General features: G+C 36.7%; 1 protein-coding gene across 5 annotated transcripts in view; it reads left to right on the top strand.

Moving 5' to 3' along the window:
• Nucleotides 1-13,205, top strand: part of CSDE1 (cold shock domain containing E1) — a 40,434-nt gene that overhangs the window by 17,945 nt on the left and 9,284 nt on the right. For 2 of the 5 annotated variants that reach the window (XM_045896886.3, XM_045896883.3), the window contains 11 exons: nucleotides 1,251-1,449; nucleotides 2,474-2,583; nucleotides 2,985-3,077; nucleotides 3,702-3,799; nucleotides 6,702-6,783; nucleotides 7,124-7,252; nucleotides 7,360-7,485; nucleotides 8,114-8,326; nucleotides 10,098-10,238; nucleotides 10,323-10,487; nucleotides 12,496-12,603. In XM_045896886.3, the coding sequence (XP_045752842.1) occupies nucleotides 1,251-1,449; nucleotides 2,474-2,583; nucleotides 2,985-3,077; nucleotides 3,702-3,799; nucleotides 6,702-6,783; nucleotides 7,124-7,252; nucleotides 7,360-7,485; nucleotides 8,114-8,326; nucleotides 10,098-10,238; nucleotides 10,323-10,487; nucleotides 12,496-12,603 (1,464 nt within the window). The remainder of the gene's footprint in view (nucleotides 1-1,250; nucleotides 1,450-2,473; nucleotides 2,584-2,984; nucleotides 3,078-3,701; nucleotides 3,800-6,701; nucleotides 6,784-7,123; nucleotides 7,253-7,359; nucleotides 7,486-8,113; nucleotides 8,327-10,097; nucleotides 10,239-10,322; nucleotides 10,488-12,495; nucleotides 12,604-13,205) is intronic. The other 3 variants (XM_045896885.3, XM_045896887.3, XM_064588590.1) reach the window with 2 other exon arrangements.

Here is a 13,205-nt window from a genome sequence, read left to right on the forward strand (position 1 = left end):
CTTTCTGTGTCTGTTACCTCATTGGTATAAAATGGTGATAATATTACTTTCTCGGGCTTTGTAAAAATTAGTTAAAAAATGGTAAACAGAGCGATGTCTAACATGAAAGAACTAGAGCTTAACCACCTACAGATTGGATGGCTTTGATTTGGCCATCTTATACACTGTTTAACACTCATACTTGGGTTTATTATTTTAGAATTTGTCATTTTTTTTCCCTAGTGACAAATATTTTTATTAATAATGCCAAATTCACACTTAAAATGCTTACTAATAAGTCAAATTTTCAATGAAAGGGTCTAAAACTAGTAATGATGTGGATATGTTTCTGTCATAGTAAATTAGTTACAGACCTAACCTTTGCTAGGGATTTTGTCCTCTTTAATTCATCACTTACATTAATGAAATAATTTGTTTTTATAATTTTACTCAATGCAGAATGAAATATCGAATGTGATACAGTATTTGATGATGTAAACAGGTTCTACTGCATTGTATTTAAATAGCAGCTTTCAGTAAAGACTTTTATTTTGCTTTATGTGATAGAAGCAAATGGCAGTATTTAGAGATTTCATCAGTGTCTGAAATGGATGAAAAGATTTCTTTAAATATACCTGTGAAATGATTAAAAATTTTTAGATTTGAAGAGCTTTTGTTGTCTTGGAGTTTTGTCTTAGAAAAATCCTGTTTTCCCACTCACTGTTTTGGCTTGTTTTCCATTGAAAAATCTAAGTATGCATCACTCTGATATTTTCTAGTTTAAGTATTGCATACAAAGTTTCTTTTGTTTTCATCTCTACTAATTTAAATAATTGCTTTCGGATGCATGGCTTACCAAATAGTATTAAGGTTTCTATTTAAGTTTCAAAGTCGATTTTAACTTCTTAAGGAAGTGTTCTGGTAGTTTGGGTTGCCATCCCTTGGATATCCCTTACCTTTCTCTGAAATTATTGTTTTAGTAATTTAAAGTTAACATAAAAGCAGCTTTTACTGACGTAGTTGCTTTTTGCTGATATGTGAAAATTCTACCATAAATTGGGGCAGTTCCTTAAAATAAATGAAATTATGTCTTCTGAAATGTTTTATTAGCTAAATTAATATTTCAGTAATAAAACCCCAAAAACTTCCCTTTACTTAATATTCTTTGCTTTTTTACATTAAAAATTTAGTGATTTGTTAATCAGACTTAGGATGCTATGAAGATAATGTCCAGATCTGAATATATTAAGTTCTTTTTCTTTTTAAAACAGATGAGCTTTGATCCAAACCTTCTCCATAACAATGGACACAATGGGTACCCTAATGGTACTTCAGCAGCACTGCGTGAAACGGGGGTTATTGAAAAACTGCTAACCTCTTACGGATTTATTCAGTGTTCAGAACGTCAAGCTAGACTTTTCTTCCACTGTTCACAGTATAATGGCAACCTGCAGGACTTAAAAGTAGGAGGTAATCTGTCATTGATTATCCTTTTTAAAATAATTCATCACACATCTCTCTTGCATGTCAACTTGCTCAAGACAGTGTTCTATTTTTGGCCTTTTAGTTGGCCCAGTTACAGACTTGTGTCTCCATAAACCAGCAGAATCCTGGTTTCTACTGTGGTGTGGTGTCTTTTGGGGGATGAAAGACTCATTGACTTAAAGATAGATTGAATTTTTTTTTAATATTTTTTTAAATAGATACTTGGAAGATCTAATTATTTTTCTCTATATTCATGACTTTAGTTATATGTTAGATTTTAAGCCAATGAAAATATTAAACTTTTATAGTACTAGTTTTGACTGTTTTACCAGGTAATATTTTTGGTAGTACCTGAAAAAAAAAAAATGTCACCACTTGGACTATTCATCTTGGCTTACACCATAGAAATCACTTTCACATAGAAAATGTATGGGTTAGTAGAAGACTGAAATTATAAGGTCTCAGTGTATGTTTTTTAAAATATCTTTGGGGAGAAAGTCAGAACAATAGTTAACATGAGTATTTGCATACTTAATACTCTAAACCCTACAAGAGCATTATTTTGGTTAATCCTTGTTTTTTGGATGAGGAAACCTGAGGTACAGAGAAGCTTAAGAAAAAAGAAAACTTGCCAAAAGTCATGATCTTTATATTGCCTCATTTGCAGTGTATGTAAATGCTGTGAAAATTAAGACTAGGGTATTCCTATCTTAGTCTAAAGCAGTGGTTCTGAAGCATTAGTATGTATCAGAATAACCTGGAAGGCTTGTTTAAACACAAATTGCTGTACCTGGTGCCTAGAGTTTGTCTTTCAATGGGTCTGGAGTGGGGCCCAGGAATTTGCATTTCTTCTAAGCTCTCAGGTGATGCTGCTGATGCTGGTCCAGGAACCACACTTTGAGAAATCACCGGTCTACAGCAACTCAAATACTACGTTAAGTTTGGCTTGAAAGTGAGGTACCGTTTTGTCAAAATTAGTCCAACAAATACAATACTTACTTTATTTTAGACGATGTTGAATTTGAAGTATCATCTGACCGGCGGACTGGGAAACCCATTGCTGTTAAACTGGTGAAGATAAAACCAGAAATCCTCCCTGAAGAACGAATGAATGGACAAGTTAGTGGCTTTGATGCTTTGTGTTTTCTTAGGGCCCTGCATTTGCATATCTTTCACATTAGAAAAGGAAGATTCTCCCCATCTCCTCAGTTTGCACGCAAGAGAGCTATAGTATATAAAGATTATTATTTTAAAATTCTATCAGAAGCACTGGCATTTCTTGACCTGAATATAAAATATGGTCAAGACTCAATTTGGGTTTTTATATATAACCCTAAGTCTGTACTTACAGTCAGTTTACGTACTGTAAGTTTGAAACTTGGCAGCATGACATCCTCTTGTGGATCATATTAAAATGCATCCCTATGTATAGTATAGAGGATATTAAAATTCAGTTAATATTGCACAGTGCTGCTCCTGAAATGATTAGCAATGGAAATTTTTTTTTTTTTGACTGGTAGGTTGTGTGCGCTGTTCCTCACAACTTAGAGAGTAAATCTCCAGCTGCCCCGGGTCAGAGTCCAACAGGGAGTGTATGCTACGAACGTAATGGGGTAAACTTGTGTATTTTTCTTAAACCTTTGCCTGATCCACCATGTGATCTATAAGCGTACTTTAAAATTCAAAATAGAAAACGTAAGCTGCAGTTGATAAATTCACTTTTAAATTTGGTTTCTAAGAGGCTTTCGAGTGCAGCATAATCAAAAACTTTAAAAAGAAAAAATCCTTAGGACTTCCAAGTGTCTTAGCTTGCCCAAGTGTGACCTTAGTTAGAACATTAAGGTAAAATGTTCCTTTTACTCGCTTTTTTGGGGGTTGTGGGAGGGGATCTTTTTTTCTGGTTCTTTTTAAGCACTAACTCCATCTTTTTTGTTTGGAATGCCTTACATAAAAATTGTTTTTTTGAAATGTAACTACAGTCTCTGGGCAAATGCTTCCACGTGTGTAAGCTTTTTGAAGTTGGATTGCTGCTCAGCTGTGGACTCGCAGAAGTCATCAGCATCATGGAGGGGAAGTGTGTGTTTATATGAATAAAATGATGTACTTGTTATAAAGCATTTTTAAGAAATTTGGCTTAAAATGCCAGTTTAAGAGCTTTATTTAATGAAGTAAATCACAGTATACAGAGAACTCTGTGCATCCTGCCAATATAGTAATAATAGCTTATTAATTCACAGGAAGTGTTTTATCTGACTTACACCCCTGAAGATGTCGAAGGGAATGTTCAGCTGGAAACTGGAGATAAAATAAACTTTGTAATTGATAACAATAAACAGTAAGTTCTTTTTTCTACCTAAGTTGGGGTTTTTTGGTTTTGTTTTTTTGTCCACCCCCTCCAATAAGAAGAAGAAATTTGAAATGAGTTAAAAACCTAACTTGTAGATAATTTTAATGATAATTTTCATGCTATTTTAAACTTCATTAAGCATTTGAGGGTCTATTCTATGATGGGTGCTGTGCAGATGTCAAAAATAGGAATATAATTAAAATATGGTCAGAGCTTTCAAAGAGCTGTTCCAAAAGTCAGAAGTTTTGAGGGAAGGGTGTAAAGTCACTAGGGAGATGAGGGGGGGTGAAAAAGCATCCTGAGTAGAAGTATCATTTTGAGGAAATGGCCAAAAGTTTGAGTTGATTGAATTGACTAGATCTTAGGAGGATGAAGTTTGACCTTTATCCCATAGTCCTAGGACTCTGAAGGATTTTAAGTGGGTGGGAGCAGGGATGGAGGTGTGATCAGTTTAGATCATTGAAAGTCATGGAGATGATAGACATTTGGAGAGTAGGGGTACTCCAGGCAGTGACATGAGAGTTAATATGCAAGATGAAAATCTAATATACTAATATGGTTAGGCCAGGGGTGGTCAGGTGGGGAAATCAAGCCACACTGAGAAGATAGAATCAAGTTTTGTGATTGATTAGGTAGAGGGGGATATTGGAATTAATGAGAGGGGAGTCCCAAATGCCACTTCACTGGCTACTGGGCAGATAGTGATCTTATTAACCAGACTAAGAAGATACAGAAGAAAGTATTAAGTGTGGGAGAATTCTACTTATTTTGGCATTTTGAATTTCAGGTGTCTGGGTATATCTGGGTGAAGCTACTGAACATGTAGTTGTATGTGTAAGTTTGAACAAGCTAGTAATAGACAGGATATACAGCTGTGAAATTCATCAGCATAAGCAGTTTAAGGAAAGTATAGTTAAGAAAGTCCAGGGAGGGGCGCCTGGGTGGCTCAGTTGGTTAAGCGACTGCCTTCGGCTCAGGTCATGATCCTGGAGTCCTGGGATCGAGTCCCGCATCGGGCTCCCTGCTCGGCAGGGAGTCTGCTTCTCCCTCTGACCCTCCTCCCTCTCATGCTCTCTGTCTCTCGTTCTCTCTGTCTCAAATAAATAAATAAAATTAAAAAAAAAAAAAATTTAAAAAAAAGAAAGTCCAGGGATAATTATTTTTATAAGAGGACAGAAGGAAGTTAAAAGTAGGAAGTTGGAAAAAATGCTAGGAATGCACTTTGCAACAGCACAGAGAAAGCAAAGTCCCAAGAGCATGTACAGAATTATTAGCCCTGAACCTTACCTCTTGTAAGACTTTAGTCTTCATTTTAAGGAATCAGATGGAGGGGCGCCTGGGTGGCCCAGTTGGTTAAGTGTTGGACTCTTGATTTCAGCTCAGGTCATGATCAGAGGGTCTGGGCCCGCATCAGGCTCCATGTCAGGCACCGTGCCCAGCTGGGGGCCTGCTCCTCTCCCTCTCCCTCTGCCCCTCCCCACCTTGCACGTGCTCTCTTGTGCCTACGGTCTCTCTTTAAAATAAATAAATAAATCAGTCTTTAAAAAATAAAAGGACTCATTGAGTTGGTCGGTATATTAATAGTTCCAGTCTAAAGGCCTCAATCTGATCTCAGGAAGCGCAGGGATAGGGCTTGAGTTTAAAGGTGGAGCCAATGAAAGGGCTTTTTTTTTTTTTTTTAAAGATTTTTATTTATTTGAGAGAGAGAATGAGAGAGAGCACATGAGAGAGGGGAGGGTCAGAGGGAGAAGCAAACTCCCTGCCGAGCAGGAAGCCTGATGTGGGACCCGATCCAGGGACTCCAGGATCATGACCTGAGCTGAAGGCAGTCGCTTAACCAACTGAGCCACCCAGGCGCCTCGAAAGGGCTTTATTTAACCTTTATTAAGTTTGTGTGTGTGTCAAGCACTTGTACTAAATACTTTATGTATAGTTGTTAATCCTGAGAACAGCTTCACCTGATGTCATCTGTAAAATTGAGGTATGTTCTCATAAAGTTAAAGTGACTTGCCTGAAGTCATAGAGCTTTGAAATAGCAGATTAAACCCCAGTCTGGCTCTAAAGCCTTTCACTGTAGTAAGTTGCAAAGGCAAGTAGGATTTTTCCAGTGCCTTCATTATCCTGTTAATTTTTGAAATAAAAAGCACAATTAGGTTATAGTTTGTCCATGAAAAATTAAGGGAAGTAATTGCTTAGTCTGCAGCTTTTCTTAAAACAACTACACCAACAGTCTGTACCATCTTTAAAATGAAGTCAGATTCACATTGTTGCTGCTCAAAGATGGGGACAGGGTAGTATGTGGTGCCTAATTGGTTTTCATTGAGGGTGAATGTCATTTTTAGAGTGTCGAAAATTTCTCCTTTAATCACTGCATTTACTCAGCTTTCTTTTATGGCTGTTTAATCAGAAATAATTGATGGGATAGCTACTAAATTCAGCACTCGTTGAAAACAGAGACCACCTCTTACTCATCTCTGTATCCCCAGTACCTTTGTTTGTAGCATATAATATCTACTCAAATGTTTATCCAAGAAATGACCTTCCTAAAACTTTAGATTCCCCATCTTTGGTTGCATTCAACTTGTGAATTTCTTTTATTGCAATAGAAAGGCATAGAGTGTCCATGATATTCTTTTAAGAGTCTAAGAGGAAAATGGTACATATGTGTGTGTCCAATTTAGAAGGCTAGGGAATTGGAGCAAAAATCCTTTGCATATGAAAAGGATCATGTGCCGTAAACTACATTTGCTCTTCATGTTGACATAAAATTCTTGAGGCCTCAGAAAACTAGTTTGTTTCTCTGGACTCATCATACCTAACCAAACCAATGCATTTTTCACCCCTCTTCGATCCCCCCCCTCCTCCTCCCCACCCAATTATTCCTTTCTAGTACTGGTGCTGTAAGTGCTCGTAACATTATGCTGTTGAAAAAGAAACAAGCCCGCTATCAGGGAGTAGTTTGTGCCATGAAGGTAAGTGTCATCAAATATGAGAAACTTCAGGTTTTTTTCTTTGACTACTTTTAGTACCCAAGAACCTTTTGTTTTTTCTCTTTATCTTCCCTTTAAAAATATTTCACTGTTAACATTATAAGAAATTTCTTAAAATTCCTTGGTTACTAATACATTATGTTCTTTAAAATGGGCCATGTAACTGATAATTGCTAATATTAGACCTAACCAAATATATTGTTTCCGGTACAGTATAATTTTATGAAAAGGCTTATTGATTGCAAATTGTAATCGTAAGTATGTACACTTAATAGTACCTAATGTTCCTATTATTTTTTGGGTTTTGCTTGTTTGTCTTTAGGAGGCATTTGGCTTTATTGAAAGAGGTGATATTGTAAAAGAGATATTCTTTCACTATAGTGAATTTAAGGGTGACTTAGAAACCTTACAGCCTGGAGATGACGTGGAATTCACAATCAAGGACAGAAATGTAAGATAGTTGACTAACTTGATCTTTGGCCTTCTTTTAAGATCAAATGAATTAAATTTTTAGAAAACACTTAAAATGAAATGATTTCCCCCCCTTTTGTGATTTAGGGTAAAGAAGTTGCAACAGATGTCAAACTATTGCCTCAAGGAACAGTCATTTTTGAAGATATCAGCATTGAACATTTTGAAGGAACTGTAACCAAAGTAATCCCAAAAGTACCCAGTAAAAACCAGGTAAATAGTCTTTTTCAAGAGAGTTTTCTTTTGTCTCATCAGTAGTAGAATAATTTGGTATACAGAAATTTTACTTGATTAATGTAATTTTATGATAATGGAACAATTGACTATTTATATATATATATATCTTTAAACTAAATGAGAAACCAGTGATGTATCCACGAATATGTTTTTTTTTTTACTGGGTGATAAGGAGAAGAAAGGGACAAAACTGCTGGTTAAATTGGGGGAAAACCAGTTTGGGTGTGTGTTTATTGGGGTTCTCTCCTAGCCCCTCCCCTTGCATTTGTTTCATTTGTGTGGGAGGTAAGGTGAGGAGAGGAGACTAGTGGTGTCATTGCTAAAGAAATGTGAAACATAAAAGACTTGAAATTCTTTTCCTTAAATAAAATATCTCTGTGTCAGAGTGGAGGTTCTTAACTGCAGTGTTATGATTTTATGGTTGATCACATCATGTGACCATAGAACACAGCTTTCAAATTGGACTTAAGTTATCAACATCTTTTTTCCCTGTAGGGAACTGTTTATTATAAATAACATGGGTTTGCTGTGTGTTCTTCTTGTTTGACTTAGAACTAGGAAGGATGAGAAATCTCCAGCTAAAATAGTTTTTCCTTCTCATCAGAATGACCCATTGCCAGGACGCATCAAAGTTGATTTTGTGATTCCTAAAGAACTTCCCTTTGGAGACAAAGATACAAAATCCAAGGTGACCCTGCTGGAAGGCGACCATGTTAGGTTTAATATTTCAACAGACCGACGTGACAAATTAGAACGAGCAACCAACATAGAAGTTCTATCAAATACATTTCAGTTCACTAATGAAGCCAGAGAGATGGTAAGTGTTGGATATTATTTGATACTTGTGTTCAATATGGGGTCAATGGTATATTCAAATTTGTAATGCTGTACTGAGAAGTTTTTAAGGTAATGATGACATTGGGCAGTTACCTTGTTAAGTGATTAAGAACACAGATGTTTGAGTCAGTCTGGGTTTGATATCTGACTCTGCCAGTTATCTTGGAGTAGATGTGAAAAAGTTTTATTTTTTTATTTAAGATTTTTTTTTTTTTTTTAATTTGAGAGAGAGAGAGCATGAGAGGGGGGTAGGGTTAGAGGGAGAAGCAGCCTCCCTGCTGAGCAGGAAGGGAGCCTGATGCGGGACTCGATCCGGGACTCCAGGATCATGACCTGAGCCGAAGGCAGTCGCTTAACCAACTGAGACACCAAGGTGCCCCTGAAAAAGTTTTAGAAAAGGAAACGTGTACAGGATGATTTCTAAGATCTTTTGAGAGTCAGTGATTCTCTGGACTGAGAAAATTCAAGTCTATCATTGTAGAAAGTAGATTTTCCCAAACTGTTCCATAAAATATTTAGTAAACACTGAATAAAACAAAGTTAAATAGGTTTTGGGTTTTTTGGGCTTTGCAAATTCTTTTTAGTGGATATAAATCCAGGAATGACATATACCAGAATTGTTTCCAAATGTATTTTACAAGCTTGGTTTTCATAAATTAACTTTCTCAGATGTAATTCATAGTTAGTTCTGTTGGGGGTCATAACGTGTTGTATATATCTCAGTGCTGTCAGTGGAACTGGGTACATTCAATGGAAATTTAAGTTTCTTGGAACTTTTAACCTTTACTTCTGAAGATCTGATCTTATTTGACACTTGCAATGTGCGTTTAACTTTAAAATTTTTGAGAACCAAATGAATGATTTTTTTAAGAACTTCTCAGGTAGCATCTATTTTGTTTGACAGTATGGACTACATCGTAGAGTAGCTTGGCTGCCATTAAGATATAGCAAGGATTAAATGTCAGGATATTGTTTATGCTATATTCAGAACTGGTTGTAGAATCATCATCAGTAATGATGTAAATCCGTATGCAATATATAAGTCATTGGTAGGTTGATAATAATTGTTTCAGTAAACATTTGAGTACCTGCCGTGTGCCAGTTAACTCTGGATATAATCCCCTCACAGAGCTGATAATTTAGTAAGGGGGGGAGGTGAGAAATAAGAAAAGGACTTCCTATATTTATTCTTTAGAAGTAAATCTTAAGCCTTTCCTGTACCTAAACTCACATAAAATTTTTTAAGATAGAGACTAAAAAATTGCTTTTAGTTGACTTTGGAAGTATTTGAAGTATTAGTGTACAGCTTTTTAAAATTTCTGGATGTTGTCATAAAGCTTGGGTCTTATTTGGAATCTTCGATTCTACCAGTTAATTAGCTGTGTGCTTTGGACAAACTGCTTAACCTCCTTCATCCTCAGTTTCCTCATCTTGCAAAATAGGGTAATAATACCAAGTTCACAGATTTGAGAATTAAAAGGAATACATCGTGTGCATGTTTACTTTGCAGTGCGATAGTTTTTTCTATGCATACCGGCCAAGGAGTAGCATCTCACACAATTGCTTAGAGGTTAATTTACTGAAAGACTGAAAGCAATGAGTTTGTATTTAAATGGAGAAATTAAAATGTAAATACAGAATTTGGGTCTTAATACAGAGAATTCCTAATGAATTCAACTTGATGCTTCCAAAGTTGAGTGTTGTTTTCTTGACAAGCTTCACAGTCAGTGAAAATACTATCTGGATTTCAGGGTGTAATTGCTGCCATGAGAGATGGTTTTGGTTTCATCAAGTGTGTGGATCGTGATGCTCGTATGTTCTTCCACTTCAGTGAAATTCTGGATGGGAACCAGCTCCATATTGCAGATGAAGTAGAGTTTACTGTGGTTCCTGTGAGTAGTTTTTAAGAAAAGAATGGGATGGTTTTTTGGTGCTTCCTTTTTCAGTTTAAAGTTACTTTTGTTTATCATTTGTAGGATATGCTCTCTGCCCAAAGAAATCATGCTATTAGGATTAAAAAGCTTCCCAAGGGCACGGTTTCATTCCACTCCCATTCAGATCATCGTTTTCTGGGCACTGTAGAAAAAGAAGCCACTTTCTCCAACCCTAAAACCACTAGCCCAAATAAAGGCAAAGAAAAGGTAAGTTTTACAGGATCAAGATGATTTGTGTAGTTTTGTTTTGTTTTGTTTTAAGGTTTATTTATTTTAGAGAGAGGTGCATGGGGAGGGGGGTGAAAGGGGCCGAGGGAGAGGGAAAAGAAGCAGACTTGGAGTTGAGCATGGAACCTGATGCAGGGCTCAATCTCAGAACCTGAGATCATGACCTGAGCTGAAATCAAGAGTCAGATGCTTAACTAACTAAGCCACCCAGGCACCCGTGATATATGTAGCTCTTTATTAGTCTTCTGCTTCAAGGAAACCACTGTCCACACAATAACGGAGTTAAGTATTATCTCTTTCGGAATTCTCTGTAATATTAACAGTGGTGAACTAATCTAAAAGGTTTTTTAATCTCAGCATTATTGACTTTTGTGTGGGGGTGGGTGGCTGTTGTGTGCATTGTTGGCTGTTTTGCAGCATCCCTGGGCTTTTCCCACTAGAGACCATTATCTTTCTTCTCCCCCTTTATGACAGCCAAAAGTGTTGTCAGATACTGCCAGATATCCCAGAACCACTCCCGGTTGAGAATCGCTCATCTAAAATGATAGTACTTGTCTCCAAAGCAGTTTAAAACTTTCAAATTTTGGTAGACTCAGTTCACACATTGGAACTCCATTTATTGACTAGTTCACTGAATAGAGATATAAAGCTGTCTAGTCTAACATGGCTTTTGCTCTCAAATAATAAATTGAGAGTTGTATAGAAGCAGGTAATTTATACAAAATATAAAATGTTGCCATAAAAGGTCAATAAGAGTGCTGTGGCAAAAATGAATTCTAAACTGGGGGGAGTCTGGGATGGTTTCACTAAGGCACTGACATTTAATAGGTAGAGATAAATGAGGAAAGGACATTCCTCACAGAACAGAGGTACAGATAAAAATTCAGGGTTTCTTTAGAAAGCACTAAGTATTAAATAGGAAGATAGGGTTTTTCTTTGGTGGGGCCCAATAAGGGAAATAAGGGTGAAAAATCAGGATACAGCTAGATTAAGAAGGTTTGATCGCTACTCTAAAGACTTTAGACATTGTTCTGTATTCAGAAGATTTCTTTTGGAAAGTGTCATCAGGAATGTACTTCAGGAAGAAATGGCAATAGTATGAACCCTAGATGGGGGTGGAGAAAGGCAAAAGATGAAGAGGCCTAATAGGACATTTAGATAGTCCTTGAAGCAGAGGACAGAGATCATGAATGTAGACCAGAGAGAAGGTAATGTAATTTTAGAAATAATTAGGAGCCTGTAAGAGTGGAATAGCATCTTTTTTTTTTTTTTTTTTTAATCGTTAGCACCGGGGGTGAGGGGTGGGGTGGGGGGTGGAGGGAGAGGGAGAAGTAGACTCCCTGCTGAGCAGGGAGCCGATGTGGCTTGGTCCAAGGACCCTGGGATCATGACCTGAGCTGAAAGCAGATGCTTAACTGACTGAGCCACCCAGGCGTCCCAAGAGTAGAATAGCATCTTGTTTACCACTTATTTTGTAGCTTAGGAAATCACTTCACCTCTGAGCTTAAAAAAATCAGTCTCCTATTTAATTGAAAAAGCTCTCACAGGGCCTGGCCCATAGTAGGAATTTCCCCAGTGCTGCTGTTAAAAATAATAAAAACAAAAGAAAACCAGTGGGGATTATTTTTAATGGTATTTAGCTCTTGCAAGCCCTGCTTCCCAAATGGCTCTGGCAAAACTGATTTGATCAAGATAGCCTTTGTATGAGGCTTTTCTGCCCTTTTGTTGTTTTTTTCTTGGCCAACACTGGACCCTAGTGAGTCCTTCTGTCATTGTGCTTATTTATAATAGTGTATTACACTTGTTTATGAATCTGTGTTCTCTGCTAAACTGGGCTCTTCGTGAGCAGGGATTGTCTTATCTCTATTTCCTATACTTGCTCTGGAGTATGTTGTCAGATAATGACTGGATATTGAGGTTAGTGGGTTAGAGTTGAGAGCAAAATCAAATGCTGAGATTTTGAGTGTGGTTGACTTCTCTTTTTTAGGAGGCTGAGGATGGTGTTATTGCTTATGATGATTGTGGGGTGAAATTGACTATTGCTTTTCAAGCCAAGGATGTGGAAGGATCTACTTCTCCTCAAATAGGAGATAAGGCAAGATAATTCTGTTTATTTGAGAGGAGGGTTAAAGGTTGTCATCTTAATTAAAAGTCTTGCACAATGGTTTCTTTTTAATTTTATCAAATTTTGCTAAAATTGCTTTGTGCTTATGAGGTTAATACAGGAACATCTTCCCATTTAAAAGCAGCTTATTCAATTAGAACAGGGTCTAGGAAGCCCTTTGTTAAAGCTTTTTGAGAAGTCAGTATTTAAACACTAGCTAAGATATGCCTAAGTCAATTAACTTAGATAAAAGTAATAATATTACAAGCTAAAACAGCCACCGCAAAACATTATCAAAGTAAAATCACACCAAAGATTTTATATTGCAATGCATTTTTCTCATACTTAACATTGTCTGGTTTTCTGATAGCCCTGCTTTAGAGAAATTGAGAATCTATAAGGAATAAATACACACTGGAGAACAAAACTTGATCCCTTATGAAAAGTGGAATGAGACATAGAAGTGTTAGTTTTGGTGAAAATGTATTCCATCAGAGTATTTAACACAAAGGATATTTGGAATGGAAAGCATGGTCTGGGGAAGTTAATAGGTCCTGAGGTAAAGAGCTTGGTGTGGAAAAGACATGGTATTA

The sequence above is a fragment of the Mirounga angustirostris genome, unplaced genomic scaffold (assembly GCF_029215605.1).
Source record: "Mirounga angustirostris isolate CCGP_5_RB_7025 unplaced genomic scaffold, mMirAng1.0.hap1 SCAF_4, whole genome shotgun sequence".
NCBI classification, from domain to species: Eukaryota; Metazoa; Chordata; class Mammalia; order Carnivora; family Phocidae; genus Mirounga; species Mirounga angustirostris.